Here is a 21,713-nt window from a genome sequence, read left to right on the forward strand (position 1 = left end):
GCTCTCGCGGTTAAAAAGAGATGGCAATCATCCAAATCGACCAAGGGGGGCCAGAGATATGGAAAATCCACCCAAATGAACCCAGAAGTGTTTTTGTTTTGCTAATACTCACTAAAAAGGTCATGTTTCACTTGTTTTGCATCAATCTTGATACAGGGTACTCATTATATGTTGGGTTCCTAAAGCTTTTAGTCTACCATCTCATCATTCAAGGTTGGTTTTCACTCTAAGTAATGTTTTTTTTTTGGACGGACACGATAATTTACATTTTTTTACTATGTTCAATCTGAATTTACATTAAAATAAAAAAAAATCTATATTGATTCTGACTCTTCTACATCCAACTCAAAGGTTTATTACTTTGAGAAAAAAGATTATTAATTTTCCCCTTTTAGAAGTGAAGTTATGGTCATTTGTTCTGGGAATGTCACTTTCGAGTCTGAGACCTGGAAAACAGGCTCGGGGTTTAACAGGTTGTGGCTTCTAAGCTGCCACTTTGAGACTTTGAGACTGCCACTAAGTTTACCATTAAATATTTCAAAAGAAAAATAATATTGCTCTGTGATCTGTAACATGTTTAAGAAAATGATTTAAGGCAAGAAAGGCCCGTAATCCACACAGGTGTTTTCACTTAACTTACCTGGTTTTACTTCTTCTCAAAACACTTTGGGTGTGTTCAAACTCTGCTTGATTGGCTGCTGTTGCACCTTTGAAGGCCAGGTTAGGGTTAAGGAAGACAATAAACTAAAATAAAGAGACTGCAGACCAACCAGTTCGGGCTAAAAAATCACCAGCCATGTTTTTAACCTCCTTACACATTGATCACCATATTTTACCTCTGTAGTAAACCAGGCTCTCTGGTGGAAAGTCGTCAATCTTAACGTCCATTTCCGTGCGATGCCGAACTTTAAGACAGGAGCAGGAAATGGGAACCCAGCTCTCTGTGCCCTATGGGCTGCAGTAACTGTGGTCTGTCTTTTATCCTGAAAACTGGAGACATGCAGACTACATGACTCATTGTAGAGCCTACATGTAGTCCTCAATCACAGTGGAAAGTGGACTTCAGCATCCTGTCCTGACACCCAACCGTAAGGCTCAACTCTCTGATATTAGTAAGAGAGACACGAAGAAACCACTTAGGGTTTAAATAACATTACACGTCATTTGTTAGATGCTTTTATCCAAAGCAACTTACATACTCAATACTGTGGACAATCCCCACAGGAGCCATTTGGGGTGAAGTGTCTTGCCCAGCGACACAACAACATGCTGACTGCAGTGGGGTTTGAACCTGTGCTACCTTGATCCAAACACTAACGCACTAGTCCACTGCGCCACAGCCTCCCTTAAATAAAACGTGCAAGGCCAGTTATGCAAGAGCTATCTCTAACTAGAAATTAGGGCTAATGTTAGCAAGCTAAGCTAACAAGCAAGGAAACAGAACAGTGGGTAATTCAAAATGCTGAACGTTGTAACGGAATAAAGGCTTGAATAAGTTATAGCAAATATATTGTACCGTTTGTTGGCTAAATATCATGAGGTTCTCCAGTCAGTTGCATGCAGTGGAAATTAACAAGAAGTCCACCAGTGTCATGGGAAAGGACTGACCTCTTGAGCTTGAGTCAATTTTTCCAAAACAAAAAACGGTCCTATGGTCTTCTCACAAATTGAAAACCTGCCACCATACATGTAATATCTTAAGAGTGTCTATTGTCTTTACAAAAAAAGGAGGATAATGCACATTGTACTGAGAAAAAACTATTAATACAAATAATAAAACAACAACATACAAAGATGTAGAATATGTGAGTCATATGCAATTTATTTAGAACAATTTAAAATAAAATAAAATTGATTGATTGAATAAATACAAATTATTATGATAATTAAATTACATTTGAATAAATAAAATCACCAATGTAAGATAAATTGACCGCTGTAGTTTTAAAATGACATCAATTCCCATAGAATATATATGTTTAACTGTATTTATTATTTAAGTGTCCTTCATTAAGATTACTACTCCATTCTTTCACACACAGTGACGTCACGAGCTACCCACAATGCAACACGCGCCATATATATATAAATACGCCATTTTCCTGGAGGTGCAAATATCCTGGAAGTGCAAATATAAACAGCTAGCTATCGTTGCCAGGCAGAGCGCACTAGGTTTTTTTTCTGAATTAACAACCGAAGAAATCGCTGCATGTCTTCGGATTACATCTCTGGACTTGAGGGGTGTGCTCTAGGTCGTTACCAACGTAAACTAGAGCTGTGTGGGTTGTCGGATTGCCCTTACAGACTGCGTCGATTTTGGCTGCATCTACGTCTATCTTCTGGAAACACCAGGTGAATACCCCACTTGTCACAATAATATTATCATGCCATTGCATATATGTGGTATTTTAGAGTTGACTAGATATTGATTAAGGCAATAGACTATGATATTCAGTACAGGAAGCTTAGCAACACCTAGACGGTGTACGGCTAAACCCTTGGCCTGCTTGCACCTCGCGTAAAACGGCAGATACCGGAAGTACGGTGTCGCCCTCGGCCCAATACCCGTATATGTGTGTGAAAGAATACTTGCAGATTTTCAGTTTCAATGTTTAAATTCAGATTTATGACAACTTCAAATGTGGTCCATTTAAAACGGGTTTCTTCTGAGTTATTCAAAGAAAGGAAGACTATGTATGTATGTATTAATGTAGGCCATGTTTGCAGGAAAATTGCCTTTGAAAAATCTAATTTAAACAACATAACTGTGATCCCCACAGTTCCTTTTAACGCTTCTTATACATATTATTTCCTCCAATATCATTGCATTAACCCACACACTGTCAGTGTCAATCCTGTATCATTAGATGACTATGCCAACTTCATATTTGACACATCCAAAACAGATTTCTTCTGAATCTTATCTAACTGACTGAAAGGAAGTGATGAAACCCATTCCTTCTTCGTCTTATTAAGGATCCCACGCAGAGCATAAAGTCACTATATGAGAAAGTAGTATCATGAGGCAACAGAAAAAGCCTCTGTGCGCCCCCACCCTTTGAGTCAGCTTCTTTCACTTTTGCACACTTGCGTCTCTCCTTCCTGTTTGTTCTGTCTTATTATTACTATCAGGGAAACTTCTCAAGTCACCCGTTGACACAGCAGGTTCCACTGCATCGGATCGGTGACGCCGGGGTTTCACAGATATTTTCTGAGCGTGGGAGGATGACACCCACCTCCACTGTGGGAGGGGGGATATCCCACACAGACACACATATACCGAAACCCCAGGCCTGCTTTCGACTCGCCTGAGCTGACGTTTGGTTTGTTCTTCTGCTCTCCAATTTCCACAGACTTTGATAGAGTTACAGTGGACGCATGTAACCGTCGCCAGAATTCTTGTTGGTTGCAAGGGGATCAAATACTTATTTCCCACAGCTAAATGCAAATCAATTTTATCTTTTATATAATGTGTTAGGAAAATCTCCCTCGTCTCCGGCTTGAGCTTCAACCTCAGGATCCATGTATCTGTGATCCTCTCCAGAATGGAAGGAGTCATCACATACAGAGCATCAACTAGTTCCTGAACAGTGTCCTTCACATGCTGATATCCAAGAGAGGGAGTCACACAGTCACAAGATGGAGGAATAGAAAGCAGTATTCAATGTTTACTTCAGATTAGCTCCACGTCAGAAATGAGCATGCTTGATGTCTCTCTCCATAGAGGCTGAATCATCATGTTAATCACATAGCTATCATATGCCTCAAACAGTCCTGATGCTCTTCTAGGTAATCACACATCCTGTCATGTTCACAGCTACAGTTGGGATACCTTTGTTATCATGTGGACTCTCATGTTGGAAGAGGACATTCAGTGTTTTCCCAACATAATGTCAATTTCTGGATTTTCTTTATTATATTTTTACTCTCACTGTTCAAATAAACCTACCATACAAAATATAGACTGTTCATTTCTTTGTAAGTGGGCAAGGGATCAAATACTTATTTCCTCCACTGTACCTCGTCTAACACTGCCCTCTCTTCCACATGAAGAGCGTCCATTACATTACATTTGGCTGGCGATTTTATCCAATATTTATTACAATAAGTGCAAAAACGATAAAGATTCAAACTCCGGACAACATGAAAGTGCAGATATATAGCATTCAATCAATCAATGTTTATTTATATAGCCCAATATCACAAATGTTACATTGTCTCAGTGGACTTCACAGTTTGTGCAGAATATCAGTATGACAATACGACACCCTCTGTCCTTAGACCCTCACATTGTACAAGGAAACACTTCCAGAGAAAACCCACAGTTTAAAGGGAACATGGGAGAAACCTCAGGGAGAGCAACAGAGGAGGGATCCCTCTCCCAGGACGGACAGACGTGCAATAGATGCCGTGTGATGTTTGGAAATGCATGTGTCTATAATAAGAAGATTAATCCACGAGGATGTCAACAATCCTGTGGGAGCCATCAGGGAAGTAGTGTGATGAGAGTCAGGCAGGACCGCAGAGACAGGTTCAGCCACGACTCGAAATCCAGCACTCAGATCCAGAACTCAGGATAGAGGATCCAGGACACACGACCACAGCAACAGGATTAGCCTCGACTCAGGATCCCGGCATATATATGCACACAAAGCAAGTCATACCATTGTAAGTGCTGGTGAATTAGTTACAAATGGACCTTTTAAAGTGCTAAATGTAATTGCCATGGTACTGTACAATGGAAATAGATGTGTTTTCAGTTTGCGATGGAACATATGAAGAGTTTCTGCTATCCTGATTTATATGGGGAGCTCATTCCACCATTTAGGAGCCATGAGAGCAAACAGGTGTGTTTTCGAGGGGTACCTGGGTCCCACCTGGGATTTTGAAGAAAAGGGACACCCACAAACTAAATGTTAAGACAACCAAAGTCCATCTGACAGCTGGTGGTATAGGGGAGATTCCAGGTGACATTTGTGTAGTCCAGGGGTTTTCAAAGTGTGGGACTGTAGGTCAACCCTTAGACAAAGCTTGGAAAAAAGACACCTCCTCACCCTTATGTTGGTTTGTTTGCTTCGTTTTGCTCAACTCCTTTATGGAATCATGATTATGTAAATGTTTCCAAAGGACACTAAACGATTTAGTGAAAATAGGCCAATATTGCTGGTTGGCCTATCTTCAAAGTATACCAAGTACAACAGAAAAGGTTTTATGGCTTTGCGGAAAAATTGGGAAAAACTGAAGAATTTCGATTGGATTTGTTTTTGTAGGGTTTTAAATGAAGCTCAGCGCAAGTTCTTTCAGGAAGACTGGGGGTGTTTCTCAATGTCGAGTACGCTTGCTTGGTAGCACATGTCTTCTGAGCGTCTTGCTTCAGAAGTGAGGCAAGAATCCTTCCTGGCATTCGGAAAACGAAAAGTGGAACAGGCGAGCAAGTGTGCAGGTGTGCGTCATCTGAGAGGCCCCGCCTTACATTTTCCGCCACAGATTTGGGGAAATTGGTCCGTGCGCAAAGCATTGTGGGGATTTTAAGACCGCGGAGTCTACACATGTGCAGCCTTGAAATTTCTCCAAACGAAGTGCGCCGGGCTCGGTAGAATTCCAAGTATGCTGGACATTACACCCTGGGCACATATATACATTCACTCCGCAGCTGCATATGATCAGCTCATCATGGGCGTTCTCTTTAACCTATTACATTTCGCCTCATTCTCCAGCAGCCAATCACTGTGCTGCAGCCAAACTTTAAAATGGTTCTCCTCTCTCCTGCAGTCAGCTGTGATTTCAGGTGTTCATGCTGCCGCCCGCCTCCTCCCCATCCACCTCCTTTGATCATATCCAGAGCCAGGAGAGCTAACCCAAAGACCTCATCACACCTCCTCTTCATCCACCTCCTCATCAAATCCAGATCTTCAGCATCATCACCAGTGTCTAGACCCCGGGGGGTTCCCTATATGCTCACGGCTGCATTTCCCCCTTTGGATATATACGATTCAGGATCGGGGTCTAATCGCCAAAGTCAATAAATGTTCTTTAAACAAAATTAAGTCTCTCCTGACTGAAATGCAGCTATGATAGGAAATCAGTAACTATCTCACAAAGGAAGTCGTTTTTTTATGTCGATTTTGGTCTTTTTGGAATAATGTTTTAAACTCTATAAATGAAAACCAATAAATCACATATATCCCATAACGGCATTTTAATAAAGATTTTAATGCAAAAGAATAATTATTATCACAATAACAAATTCAGAAGATGTGCAGCAGAAGTTGATCTTTTCTGATTGCTTTTTTCAATGTTTCTTTGGAAGTTGTTTTTGCTAACAAGCAGAGATGGTGGGAAGATGGTCCGACCAACTCTTGGGAACAAACAGTGGTGGGCCGTCTCTGCTGGCCTAAACATCATCAGAATATAAATGTAATTTTGATATATTTTTTCCACAAATATGTATTAAATTATTCCCCATAGTCTATTCTTTTCATTTCATAGCTTTCCTCTTGGTTGCGCTGCTTCCAGCCTCAGAACAAGATTTGGAGGGCTTGCCTTTATGTTAGAGCTTTTATCCAATCATATTTCAGCCATAATGTGTTGCCAGGGTCCAAGAAATCTGCCCTTAGGCCTTCAGAATCAACAGTGCGGGCGCCTGTAGCTTAAAGTGAACGGAAACAAAACTGTGGCGTTAACCAATCAGATTTTGAGTTGGCGACAACGGGCCAGCTAGCAGGCGTACGATGACGTCAGCACGTGCACGTCTTTTGATTGGATACGCACTATTGAGAGGCAGAGCTATGTAGAGCTAGCAAACTGAACTTGAATTTGAACGAGCTAATTTGTGTAGATTTCTACAAGCTGTTTTTTTTAAACCCACAATGGCTGAAGGAGGAGAAGAGATCGATTTGGTCGCAGATATAATTACAACGCCATTTTCAAGACGAACTTTTCAAGAAAAGCTAGACATTGTGAGAAGAGAACGGCCAACCCCGACGCTAGCGAGCCTATCACAGCGGGGGAAAGGGTTTGTGTGCCACTTTCAAATCACTAACTACGAGCGGTACCCCTGGCTCACAGCCTCCGAGAGGCACTGCAAATTGTACTGCTGGGAATGCCTGCTATTTGCAAATGATCGATTTGGTGTTTGGAGCCACACTGGATTTGCAAACTTGAGTTGTCTAACCAAGGCAGCAACGAGACACCAAAGCACGGCTGGGCACTTACAAGCAATGGTGCTTTTGAAAACCTTTGGGGACACCCGAGTGGATCTACAGCTCAACGAACAAGTGCGACGGGAAACGGAGCTCCACAACGAAAGGGTGAACAAAAATAGGGAAATATTGAAAAGACTGATTGATTGTGTCCTGTTTTTGGGTAAACAGGAACTTTCATTTAGGGGACATGATGAAAGCGCCGAGTCCAGAAACAGAGGAAACTACGTGGAGCTTCTTTCTTTGCTTGCTGAGAACAACACAGACTTGCATTACCACCTGTCCACAGACAATAATTCAGGTAGGACTGTGTCGGACATCACTGAAGGCCTAGGTGTGAAATGCACGGCCCGCCACTGGGAACAAAGTAAGACCCTTCATTAATTGGCTGACAGAATGCCGGGTCATTAGTTTTGCACACTCATAGTATCAATACTAGAAATATTGGTCACAATGACCGAAATCTCCCCTCGACGAAGTCCTTTGAACGTCTTTCATCAAGATGCAGCTTCAGACTGTGAGGCTGAGATTTGACTCTAAACAGCAACAGCCTGCTGGCATCGTTTCAGAGAAGACGCTTTATGATTTACGGACACACACACACACACACCCATGCCCACACACATTCTCACTCACACACACAAACACACAAGCACTTATTAGGAAACATCTAAAGAAACGCACAAACAAACCAGGAAATGCGCATTCACTTACCGTAAAATTATAAATAAATACATCCAAACACAAGGCATATACAACACACAGACACAGACACACACAAACACACACACATTCAACAATTATTGTCTTTCATGTCTCCATTTTCTGATTCATTTGTCTCAGGAGATCTTCTTCGTCAGTTTCCCCTGAATTGTTGCGATTAGTTTCTCTCATAACGAAACCACTATCTATACAAACCCTTCAACGCCCACACACACACACACACTCACTCACAAACACACACACACTCACTCACAAACACACACCACACATACACAAACAGTCTCTATTCTATGCTGTGTTCCAGTGTGACGCCACTGAAGAAGTTTCTCAGCGTCCCCGGCGCCTGTCTTATCGTAAACACGCCGCAGCCCATCATCACGTCGCTTAGAGGAAGGTCATCGCTCAGGACGGGTGATTCCCACTCGTCACCCCCCTCCCACTTTCCGAAACTCACTTTCCCCTCCCAAAATCTCTGAGACAGGAAGTCACAAGTCTTTGTTTGTGTTGGATACAGTCTCCGATTGGCTCAGAGTGAACAGAGACAGTTGGAGTCGGAGACGGGGACAATATCAAACTACAAAATGTCATAATTACATTTAGTACAGTACAACATCAGAAGTCATTCAAAACAAATGAGAGTATTATGGAGACGATTGGGAGGGAAATGTTTCATATAAAAGCTGTCACTAGTAAGAGCTTTGCCTCTTCGTCTTTACAGGAGATAGTCAAGATGTTGGTCATGAATTTCTCTTTGGTCTTTGTCACCTGCTGTTACAGTGAAACCTTTGAACAGCAGACATGTATGCCAAATGTATTTGTGTTTCTGTAGTTGATAATTGTGACAAATGATCACTTTGTTGGTAGGGCAAACAATTTAATACGTCCAATATATTTGGTTTATGATCAAAAATCTGCAAAACCAATAACATTTCCATCAACCTCTGCTGTAATGTGTGTAGTGCTTATGAGAAGACATAGCATGCTAACATTAGGGCTGAACGATTAATCGATTTTAAATCGCGATTTTAAATGATGCGATTATCAAATCGCAAAGCCTGCGATATTTTTTTTGCTTCTTGTGTGTCAGTCATCCACACCAATCAGAAGTGCTGTGCTCCACATGTACCAGTCATTGTTAACCAATCAGAAGTGGCCCATGACAGAAGGTGATAGACAGATTGATCCAATCACCTGCCAAGTGCTTTTGAAATACTTTTCCAAATGGCTTCCAATGGAGCTTTAGATGGTTCGGTGAAACAAAGCATCTGAGTCAGGTGAGTAATGCTCCATCACATGTTTCTATGACAGGGTGAATCTTAAACTGAAGCTTGACTTTAAAGCAACCCAACGGAAGTTTCATGTAAGTTTAGTTATTTCACTCGTAGCTCGGGTTATAGAGACGGGAGTACGTTGATACGACCTTCCTAGCCGGAGATATGGCCGCATTTTACAATAAACTTCCGTTGGGTCGCTTAAAAACAAATATCGCAAATCGAATCGCAATATCTGTCAGAAAAATTGCAATTAGATTATTTCCCCAAATCATGCAGCCCTAGCAATTATGCTACGCTACCATCAGCATGTTAGCATTGCTGATGTTAGCATTGTCAAATTCAAAGTCAACTTCATTGTCAATTACTCTATTCCTAGACAGGGCGATCAATATTCAGTTCCTCACCATCCCAGAAATGCTGTGCCTAACATAGCATAGCATCGCATATCATAACATAGCATAACATAGCATAGCATAGCATAACATAGCATAGCATAATATAGCATAGCATAAAATAGGATCGCAAATCACAGCATAACCAAACATAATCAACAATGCATAACATAGCAAAAGATGAAGACCTAAATCCAGCCAATGTTTACTGACATGATAAACAAAGTATTTGAATGCTAATAATAATAGGCTGATTTTCTCATATACTTCCATACGATAGACGTAGTGATATACAGTAGCTTTAACCTGTGGAGTCTCCCCCTGCTGGCAATATGAAAGATTGCAAGTGTGTGTGTGTGTGTGTGTGTGTGTGTGTGTGTGTGTGTGTGTGTGTGTGTGTGTGTGTGTGTGTGTGTGTGTGTGTGTGCACAATATGCAGACATATGAAGAGGCATCTCCTACAATAAAAGACAGGATGTGAGTGTGTGTACAATAATTCATAAGTTACATGTGGCTCCTAAATACCACAAGCTGTTAAATCAAGACACCTCCATGCAATCTCTCTACATACACACTCTGTATGGATATTATTGAAAAACACGCACACATACAGTACACCAATGCACACGCCCACACACAAGTACATGAACATGAAACGATTCCATACACACACACACACTCCTTTATTTGTTTCATCTCAGTTCAACAGATGACGATGCAAGCAAGAAAAGGGAAATTACCAAACAGTGCTTCTGTCTGGAGGAGAGTCTGAGTTTTAATAATCCAAGTAATACTTATGTTTCTATAGTTTTTTGTCTTTTTGAATTCTCCTAAACTAAGGAAACCTGAAGTACTGGAACATTTCTGATATTTCCTGAATCCATTCGCTGTTATATTTGTCCTTACATTTGTTCATCACGGACATCTGGTAACAACTAAAGAGGAAATCAAACCAATATGAAACAAAAATATGATACATTTGAATTTGTTCTGCTAAAAATATATAAATACAAAATATATAAATATGACATTCACACACAAAAAAACACATACACTCAGATGTGTCTTGTTAATCTGTTCAATATGTTTCATGAGATGATACACAGACACAGACACACACACACGCACACACACACACGCACAGACATACACTTCAGGCAAACACACTGAAAGCCCCGAACCTAATAAAAGACATGGACACAAAAATAAACTCACAGAGATAAACAAAAAGGGTGAAATGTTTACAGCTACGTTTGTTTTTCAGCAAGATTAGGGAGAAAAATACCAACCCGATTTTCATGAAGCTTAATGGAAATGTTGAACATGATCCAAGGAAGGAACGAGTACATTATAGTGAGGATTGGATTCATGGGGCAAATCTACACTTTTGTGCGATCGTATTAATCTGCCTGTGCCTTTCACACACTGTCACACATGTGAGGAGGATGAGTCAGCAGAAAGCGTCGCCCGCTGATCCCTCCTGTATCTCCACATCCTGGTTCTTCTTCTCTTCATCTTTAAACCGCAGCAGCCTCTTCCTGCAGACGTCCACATGTCGTACAAACTGCTGCTGCTGTTCCTGCGCCATGTTGACCCGGTCACTGGGGAGGTGTTTTATATGGTTACTGGAACACAGGAGGAGTGTGTGTCTGTGTGTGTGATGGTAACTGCTGCTGACTGCTGCTAGTTAACATCTCCCGGTTGTCTCTGAGGGACAGAGATTAGACTAACTTTACACTTATGTTGCATGTGCGGTATGAGCTATAAGCGTACACACTTGTGTATTAAAAACAGGTTTTAACATTGTGGCATTATTATCACAAAAAATAACACATAAGGAAACTAAAACTGGCAGCCATTGTATTGCCTATTTTTTGTTTCATGAGCAGCTCTCCCTGCACACACACACACACCATGTATACATCACTTCAGGGGACATTGCATTGACTTTAACCAACACATGCCTAACCCTAACCCTTAACCTTACCCTAACCCTAACAAGTCTTCACCCTAAAATTAATGATTCCCCTCATGAGGACCTCCAATTTGTCCCCATAAGGGAGGCGAGTCCCCACACGTGACTGTGTAAACAGATTTAGGTCCCCACAAGTATAGTAATGCCACACACACACACACACACACACACACACACACACACACACACACACACACACACACACACACACACACACACACACACACACACACACACACACACACAGGGACCTGTTATTAACCCCGCCGCCCTTTAATGGGCAGGTGCTGAAGAAAGGGAGATGGACACACAGATTGAGAGAATGACAGGAGGATGTGGATGATGGGTGCTGGTGAGCTCTAACACTTTGATCTCTCTCTCTCTCTCACACACACACACACTATTATTAAAACAGTGTCTGTCCCTTTTCTTCGTAGCCTTGGGATCAGGATGTACAGTTGGCAACCTGTATGTGTGTGTGTGTGTGTGTGTGTGTGTGTGTGTGTGTGTGTGTGTGTGTGTGTGTGTGTGTGTGTGTGTGTGTGTGTGACTGACTGGAATTTGTCACAACAAACTGCTGTGGATTGTCTGAAAAGCAGTGATTTTACCAACAACAACAAAGCATAATAAGCATAAATAAAAGCATATAATAAACAATAAATATGTGATAAATGGTTAATCCATTTTAAACACATTAATAACACATTAGACAGATGCACACGTTGAATAAACAAGCTGTGTTTGTTTCTTCTTGTCCTGTGTCTTTGTTGGAGCCAACAGGTGTTTGCACTCAGCCCTGTGACTCAGTCCGCTCAGTCTGTGGTGCAGAAGCACAAATATTTAAAGGAACATTTTAATGCTGCGTGAAGACAGTTTATTTCACTCATTATTGAGGCAGTATTGTTTCCTGGGATGTCACAACTCTCTCCAGAAAGAAGAGGAGAGATTATAGAATTTAAATTAAGAGAACAACATGCATGGAGGTCTGTTTGGTTTCTCAGTGAGAGATGACTGAAAGTAAATGTGCTCCAAGGCCCAATTCCAAATCGCCCGCTATCCACTCCCACGACAAAAAATACATTTAAATCTTACCAAGAATATTCGTCTAATTTCTAGTGAGAATATATCTTCACACTTGATATAAGACCTGATAACTTAAAGGTCCCATATCATGGCCATTTCTACTGATCATAATTCCATTGTTGGTCTACTAGAATAGATTTACATTGTTCAATTTTCCAAACTCACATTGGTTTCTCACAGCATCTCTGTACAGTATGTGTATTCACTCTCTGTCCTGAGCCCAGTGGCCGTCTACGAGACAGCGAAACCCAGCCCCAAACACACACACCTGCAGCCTGGCTGGGAGTTTGTGTGTGTGCTCACACACCGACTCACAGCTTCGCCGCGTCCCGCCGTCTCAGGGAGGAGAAATCGGCGGAGCTACAGCTGAGAAAAGATTGAGTGTGTGTGTGTGTGTGTGTGTGTGTGTGTGTGTGTGTGTGTGTGTGTGTGTGTGTGTGTGTGTGGTGTGTGTGTGTGTGTGTGTGTGTGTGTGTGTGTGTGTGTGTGTGTGTGTGTGTGAGGAAGTCTTAAGACTTAACGTAACGGCTCCACGGATTGGTCCATTTGGGTATGGGCACGTCACTGTACCCAGGAAGAAATAGAGAAATCTCCAACGAGGCGTTCTGGGGCAGCACAGACAGGTCTTCTCTGTGTTATAGTTTTACTCGCTACAGGGTGCACTTTGAGGGTTTGTGACTCTGCAGACCGTTCACATGCAGAAAAACCTTCATAACAACAAGGGGACGGGTGATAACCGGAAAAGCATGACGTGGGACCTTTAAGAAGTAACAATGCAGGGAGATATAGGGTCTTGTTTTTAGACAGAAGTATCTTGTTTAGTCAAACGCTCTTGAAAACATGTTATTTGGAGTTGTCTGTATCTCAGACATTTTTTTTAGAAAATCACCAACTGACATCAGAGGCTATCGGCTTATTTTGTAACACAACATTTCCTGATCCGGTAGTTCAAAATAAGTTATCCCGGCTAACAACAAGATCTCATATATATTTAAATATCCCGTCTTATTTCAAGAAAACGCACCGAGCCAACCTTCACTTGCGTATCTTGGACAAAACAATAAAACTCCCAAAATCTTTAGTGGCGTTTATTTTTTGTAAACCTCTTTTTGTGTTTAAATCGATGTTTATAAGCTGCTTGATTTCTGCAACAGTCCCTGTGAATATACAACTCTTTACAATCAAATTCACACATCTAGCGTTTTCTAGACTGGACACGGGATCCTAAGTTAGGAACATTTGAGGTCATCATGAAGTTGTTAAAATCTGTGGGAAGATATTAAATGTCTTGTTTCGTGCAGTTTGATAGTAAATGTTTGTACGGGACTTTTTGTAAACAGCGTGATTCATGACGGACACAAACAGGGTCGGTTTGGAATTGGGCCTTAAAGTAACCAAACAAAACTCAGAGGGAAATGTTTGCTTAAGCTATAATATAACACAAACTAATAGAAATGCTCGAAGGAACTTTTAGATGAAGTTATATTTCTCCTGCAGCAAAAGGAAAGTTACGTATGTTTGCATCACGGGATGGTTTTCCTTTGAGAGGCAGAGGAGGAAACAGAGAGGGACTTTTATTAGAAAGCAAGAGTGTAAGAGGAAAGGAGGAGGTGTGTGCGTGTGTGTGTGTGTGTGTGTGTGTGTGTGTGTGTGTGTGTGTGTGTGTGTGTGTGTGTGTGTGTGTGTGTGTGTGTGTGTGTGTGTGTGTGTGTGTGTGTGTGTGTGTGTGTGTGTGTGTATGTCATGGCCTAAGGTGAAAGCTCCTGCTGCTTCTGAAGAAAAGTGTGTGTTTCTGTGTGTGGGGAATCATTAATTTTAGGGTGAAGACTTGGTTAGGTTTAGGGTTAGGATTAGGCATGTGTTGGTTATGGTTAAGGTTAGGATAAGTCTCCAGGAAATGCATGTAAGTCAATGTAATGTCCCCTGAAGTGATGTATACATGGTGTGTATGTGTGTGTGTGTGTGTGCGTGTGCGTGTGTGTGTGTGTGTGTGTGTGTGTGTGTGTGTGGAGAAAAAGAGAGACGAAGAGAGAGTGCACTGCTTCCTTTGAGTTATTACAAACTTCAAAAGATTGTCGCTCTCGTTTAAAATGAACGTCCAGTCCTCCATCCTCTGAGAAAGAAGAGTGAGAACCACAGAGGGGGGTGTGTGTGTGTGTGTGTGTGTGTGTGTGTGTGTGTGTCAAACTGCCAGGAAAAGAAAGTTTAAAAAAACACTAATGGTTTACTGGTTTAAATGGAGGGAATGAAATCCCTAAATCTCTCAGTGGAGTCTCATCGATCAGCTGTTACAGTACAACGTTTTCAAACTTACATTCGTGTAACAGGCAAGTTTGATAGGTATTTTCAGCCCCAAAAGTGAAACATATTTGAACTATGAACTCAGAAAACAAACCGTGTTTACATGAATGAAAACATAAATGATCTGTTATTTTATTTCTGGTTAAGTTGTTGTCCTTAAATCACACACACTGACATGCTGGACAGTTCAAATTGGGCCAAGTTTGATTATAATCTGTGTGTTATTTAGGTTACAATGAACTGTTCTGTAGAAATATGTTTTATAACCATATAAATGTTATTCAAAAGCTGAAACATTTTCAACCCAATTTAGCCACGTTCGATATCTATAGATGTTTTTTGTTTCAGATTACAAAATCAGAGCTCACTTGTTTGCTCACTATTTTTAGAAACTCAAATGACTTTTGATACCCACAGATCCAGTGTTCCCATGCAGCTTAACGGCTCGGTTTCCTGAGAGACTGGTAGTATTCAACATGTAAAACACTTACAACCCGCACAACACATAGAAAACTAACATATATGTAATATTAAGCATTTGTTTGCCACAGAAACACAGTTTAATAATGAATTGAAAGTGCAGCAGCATGTGTTTACTGCCTGCAGCAGGAATACAAGTTGGACTGCCGGTAAACTGTTAACAAGTAATCACTCTCATTATCCAGTTACCTCTGCACACAGCACAAAGGATTTCAGAGCTGGAAAAGAAACCAACACAAAGTCAGCTAAATAAACAGGACTTCAGTTTTCTTCAGGGATTTGGGGAAATAAAATAAAACGCAGGTTGGTAATGTTGGGTTTTAGGCAGGAGTCAAAATTCTGTGATTCCCTAAAATAAGATTGTAAATGAGACAAATTAAATGTAGTTGACTTCCTAACCTATGGCAGGGTATTACTTTTCCAATGTGTTCTTAGATCTAGAGCATACAGTAGAAATATTGCAAATGAAAGGTTATATTTCTTAAGAATTAAGTGAAAAATATAATTTTTTCCCAAAATATTAAGACTAACAATTTCAATGTTATAACAATGGCCACCAACACACACTCATACAAACTACACGTGGATTATTGACATCTGATTTCAAATACATGATGAATGACACTTACTCATGCTTTATTCGAGTCTTTAGGACGAGTTCTGATTTGAGTTGATGTGCTTGTGCATGGACATCAATGGTTACTTAACAGGAGCTTCAAATATAAGTTTAAGGTACAACATGTTAAATTAAAGGTGGGGTAGGTAATTCAGTTCAGAAACACTCGTTATATTCCATGGAATGCTCTTAACATCCCGATAGCAATGAATATCTGAAGTGCTTTGACAATAAATACATAAATAAATATCAGTGGAAGCCGTGGCGCTGTAAAAAGCACGACCAATCATCTGAGCCGGCCCGGCTAAAGTAACTGGATGGCCTACCTGCCTGTCAGCCTTCCATCGGGGCACAGACTTTCCTGTGTGTTGGAGGAGGTGAGTTACGACCGGAGCACACAAAAACTGATAGGACCCAAAATGCACGACTCTGGACAAAGATGATTCAAAGAAAGGTTTTACTGTGATGATAAACAAGGTAATCCATTCACAAGGTTTCAAAACGATCTGGCACTTGGCACAGGGAACACACAGAATATATACAAAAGCAAGGGACAGGTGCAAACAATAAGGGCGGGGCAGGTAATCAGGTCAGTGGACAAACAGGCAAGGTAGGAATCGAACTACCTGAAATGAGAAGAGAAATGACAAAGTACAACAGGAAATGACACGGACTTGACAATATAGACTCACAGAGAAATAATACTAACAGATCTGACGAGACACAACAAGGTGCTCTGTGAGGAAGTCTGAAGGAAGGGGCAGATCTTTTTCGGTTGTGTACAAATTCTAGCGCACTCGAGCTGGTTTCTCCATTCTTACCTACCTACCTTTAATAACAGGCCTTGAGTAAATGCACTTTATGACATCCCACCACTGCAGGTGTTAGCAATGCTATTCACAGGAAGCAAGAGGTCAAATGTCACGGGGATTTTAAAATAAGCTCAGGCCTTTTGTCAGGCAGCTAATTGGGAATAATCAGGAATAAACTGTAATAAAACTGGGCTATAGAGAACCAGTTGACGTCGTTTTGTTGAGAACCGAGCACCTACAACGTGAGAATAGTTTCATTCTGGGGCAGATTTTTTCCGGTTGTGTATTTTCAAATTCTAGCGCACTCGAGCTGGTTTCTCCATTCTTACCTTTAAGCTAATACAAATGTATTAAAGGCCAGAAAACAGCCTCGATACTTAAATGTGTGACGCATTTGATCTCTTACGCTACCTGTCTACAAAGATATAATATATTGTGTTATTTACAATAATTTGGTTTCTTCCACATGTTCTGTTTTTCATCTTTCTATCTCTCTCACTCCGTCCTGCACTTTGTATCATCGTGCTCGCATTTAACATGTTATAACACACGGTATGCTGTCATTTACACCCGTCGGTCCCTGTGGTGTGTGTGTGTGTGTGTGTGTGTGTGTGTGTGTGTGTGTGTGTGTGTGTGTGTGTGTGTGTGTGTGTGTGTGTGTGTGTGGTTTCAGAGTGGGAACACACTCATGACTTCCTCTTCATCACTAATCACTCTCATCTGTTGATCTTCTTGATCTCTGCTCTGCTGTCTGATACACAGCGGAGCGCCGCGGCCCCCTGGGACGCTTTGAAGGACTAAGAGTGTGTGTGTGTGTGTGTGTGTGGTGTGTGTGTGTGTGTGTGTGTGTGTGTGTGTGTGTGTGTGTGTGTTGTGTGTGTGTGTGTGTGTGTGTGTGTGTGTGTGTGTGCGTATGTGTTGTGTGTGTGCGTGTTGTGTGGTGTGTGTGTTGCGTGTGGTGTGTGTTGTGTGTTGTGTGCGTGTGAAGTTGTGTGTGTGTGCGTTGTGAGTGTGTGTGTGTGTGTGTGTGTGTTGCGTGCGTGTGTGTGTGTGTGTGTGGTTGTGTGTGGTTCGTGTGTTGTGCGTGTGTGTGTGTGTGAGTGTGTGTGTGTGGGTGTGTGTGTGTGGTTGTGTGTGTGTGTGTGTGGTGCGTTGTGCGTGTGTGTACGTGACTGACTGTGGTGTGTGTGTGTGTGTGTGTGTGTGTGTGTGTGTGTGTGTGGTGTGTGTGTGTGTGTGTGGGTGTGTGTGTGTGGTGTGTGTGTGTATGTGTGTGTGTGTGTGTGTGTGTGTGTGTGTGTGTGTGTGTGTGTGTGTGTGTGTGTAGGTGTGTGTGTGTGTGTGTGTGTGTGTTGTGTGTGTGTGTGTGTGTGGTTTCGCGGAATGCTGCAGAAATCAGTTGTCTAGTAAAGTTTAGGTAAAGGTCTAATTTTGAAAACAGACATTGAGACATTTTTGACAGAACATTTTAATTTCAATGGTTCCTTCTGCAAAGAGCCAATGGGATTCTTCCATACTTTTTATGGCAAACAAAAGTTTATGATACTTAGAAAATCTTCCAAATAAAAGCACTATGATTTTTGTCAAAGCGTAATTGCCGTCACTTGTTATTGACTGATGTGTTTCATTTTGATGAACATTACGTTAAAATCTCTTCGGCTTGTGTCATCCACAGACATTATTTCAGGCTTCTCACCAAATGGAGGAGGGGTCTGCAAGGGCTGAAATGCTGACTCATTCCTGCTGTCACATCTGTTGTAAAAGTCTTACTGAGTTGGTATTATATTAACGTGCTTTTTAACCCTAACCCTGATATTAGCTCCTGTCTGTGTGTGTAGGAACATCCTGATGTTGCTTTGTCTCTGTATTCCAAACACTATTAAAACAAAATGTACTGTTTGATTGTAAGTTGATCTACAAACCCCTGAAAAACTCACTAAAATAAATATCTTTGACATTAAGAAACATGAACGGTTTGGAAAACAAACACACATTGTTAGTAATAATTCAGCTAATCTGCGTCATCGTGTGTGGGCATGTTAGTGGTGTAACCATGCAACATAAGCAAACAATCCCTTAACGGTCATATCCAATATGTCACAGAAATGCATTGCATCACTACTTTCCATAAGAGCCCACTCCAAACCAGTGGCTCAGTGAGTAAACCACAAATAGATACATCTCTCATGGGAAAAGACAAAACTGCTCAAACTCTGATTGAGGAAATACATTTGAAGGTGTGGATGAGTGCTGTGATTGACTGCATGGAAGAAAGAGCATTGCACACTTTGAGCAACATCAGTGAAGCCAATATGAAGGTTTTTATTTTAGCAGGAGGCGACTTCACCGGTTGCAAAATAAAATTGAATAGAAGTCTATGAGAAAATAACGTTTTTCACTTGATTTATCACCTCATTACATGTGTTGCTTTTTGGTCTCAATCGCTGTTCCAAGTGTTCCTCAAAACAGCATGATGTTTATTTTGTGAATGACGTTCCCTTTTAGAGTAAACAAAGAGAGTATGCTTTAGGGCAGTGGTTCCCGAGGTATGGCAGGGGGGGCGCAGAGGCATGGCAGGGGGGGCGCAGAGGCATGGCAGGGGGCGCAGAGGCATGGCAGGGGGGCGCAGAGGCATGGCAGGGGGGGCGCAGAGGCATGGCAGGGGGGGCGCAGAGGCATGGCAGGGGGGGGGTGCAGAGGCATGGCAGGGGGGGGCGCAGAGGCATGGCAGGTGGGGGGGGGGGGGGGGGGGGCAGAGAGACCAGGAGTAAAAATGGTTATTAAAAAAATAAAAGATTAAAAAAAATAAAAAAATAAATAAATAATCATAATTTGAAAAGTTATTGATTCGAAAATAATATGATACAGTATTTACGTCTGGGTCTCTGTGTTTCATTAAAGCTCTGTGTGTGTGTGGAACGAGCCATTTTGTGTGCGTGCGCGAGCGAGAGAGAGAGCGCACCGGTATCAGAGATCGTAGATGTTAGCTTCTGGTGCTAGCGAGCTACGCTAACGGATATAAGGAGTTTTTTCAACAACAAAGTGGAGGAGAGTCCTCTCCTGTCAGACTGAGAGACTCAGTGAGCTAAAGGACTCTCAGTGTTATCTCAGTGGGTCTCAAACGGTTTGGTCACCATTAATGTAAACAATTATTTCCGAGGCACACGTTTATATGATCATTATAGTTATAAAAAAATAAGAGAATAAATGAAAAACAGGTATGAAATACTATATGACAGTAAAACAAGAATAACGTTTAAAAGGGTGATTTGTAAAATATCCATAAAGAAAAAGTAAATCAGTTTACAGTTCTGTTTCATCTGGGTGTTGAGAGATGTACAGTAGGCTATCCATAGATCTCTTCATGTTGCTCTCAAAGTGCAGATTGATGCTTTTAACTTCAATATTTAAAAATAAATCTTCCCGGGGGAGCATGCCCCCGGACCCCCCTATGTGAGGTCGCACACCACCTAGCACTTTACCCCTGCTTACACCTATATGCCTCAAGCCTTCATTGTAACTGTCACACTGTGTGTGCGTGGGGAGTGTTGCGGTAGAACATTCCTCTGTAGCGCCCGGTACCTTAATGGGAAACCCTAAATGTTTGAGCAACCTCTATGAAACGTCAAGCTACCCCACAGCACCCCAAAATAAATATCTGGCGCCGCCACTGAGCCTGACTATTTATGTTGGGGGTGGCCCGACTTTTTTTTTTTTTCCAAAGGGGGGGCCTGACAGAAAAAGTTTGAGAACCACTGCTTTAGGGCTACCTTGTGATTGACAGGTAGCTAACAAAGTGTTGTCATTGACCATTTCAGAAGTGTGTTTTCAGTGACTGCGAGACTATTGTAACATTTTGGTTGCTTAATAATATCCCGTCTGGTTACAAGATGGCAACGGCACGAAACCTCAGTGTTGTGTCTCACGTCACGTATTTGTTTACTTACTGTATGTGCTGTTAAAGGTGCATAAGGGGTCCCAATGAGTACCAACAGTTAAAAAGTTGGGGCGCTGGACACTTCTCACACTGAAGTTATGTTGCCATCCGCTACTGCAGGTGCTCCGATCAACACAGCACTTTAAAAACAAAAAGTATTTTTTACCATCAAGTAACGTGACTTCACTGGTGTGAAAAATAAGCCACTGTTAATTGTATTGATGCATTGAGCAGTCTGTAATGACTTGATACTGCAAAACAATAACGTTGCTACAGTAGCTTGTTAAGTAGCCAACAACAGCGATTGTTACTTCTGGTGAGGGCTGTTATATCATGCTCTGATACAACCAGGTTTGTCCAGCTCTCATATGAAAGGGTCGAACCCAAGGCCTACAGAGTATTACCCTGATAAGTTCCGTTTTTTAAGCTGGTGATGGGGAGATTCGTCTAGCTTCTAACTGCCTTTGTCCAGGTGTCTACCCTCCATTCTCCAATACTACTGACTGAATGGCCCTCTAGCAGTGGCGGACGACGTTCGGGACGAAACCGAAGTGGGCCAGTCGAATAAGTCACTAGCACCTTCCCCCGTTGACAATTTACTAGCCGTACCGAAGTGGGCCGGTCGAGTCTCCCGGGCTGATTTGTAGTCCCAGTCCACCCCTGCCCTCTAGTCAGGTAATAATATGAGTCGCACCTGTCATATCTCCACCTAAGTTCTGTGCACTTGTTTTTGGCTAGGTTTTAATTAGTGGTGAGGAAGAAACCCCTAATGCTCTGTTTGATTGTATTGGCTCAGAACCTTTAAGATATTAAACACCGTAATACCTAAGTTTTACTGAAAAAAGAGCTTAAAGCAGCTGATTTGAGCCAATGCTATATGGGCGAAATGGATCCACTGTATAATAATGGGACAGCTGT

At 41.7% G+C, this 21,713-nt stretch overlaps 1 protein-coding gene across 1 annotated transcript in view; it reads right to left on the reverse strand.

The window, feature by feature from the left end:
* Positions 1 to 16,486: 16,486 nt before the first annotated feature.
* Positions 16,487 to 21,713, reverse strand: part of atg5 (ATG5 autophagy related 5 homolog (S. cerevisiae)) — a 60,152-nt gene continuing 54,925 nt past the window's right edge. Inside the window, exon 8 of the mRNA XM_034236312.1 lies at positions 16,487 to 16,672. Coding sequence (XP_034092203.1) covers positions 16,632 to 16,672 — 41 coding nt within the window. The 3' untranslated portion in view covers positions 16,487 to 16,631. The remainder of the gene's footprint in view (positions 16,673 to 21,713) is intronic.

This window comes from Gymnodraco acuticeps, unplaced genomic scaffold, assembly GCF_902827175.1.
Source record: "Gymnodraco acuticeps unplaced genomic scaffold, fGymAcu1.1, whole genome shotgun sequence".
Taxonomy (NCBI): Eukaryota; Metazoa; Chordata; class Actinopteri; order Perciformes; family Bathydraconidae; genus Gymnodraco; species Gymnodraco acuticeps.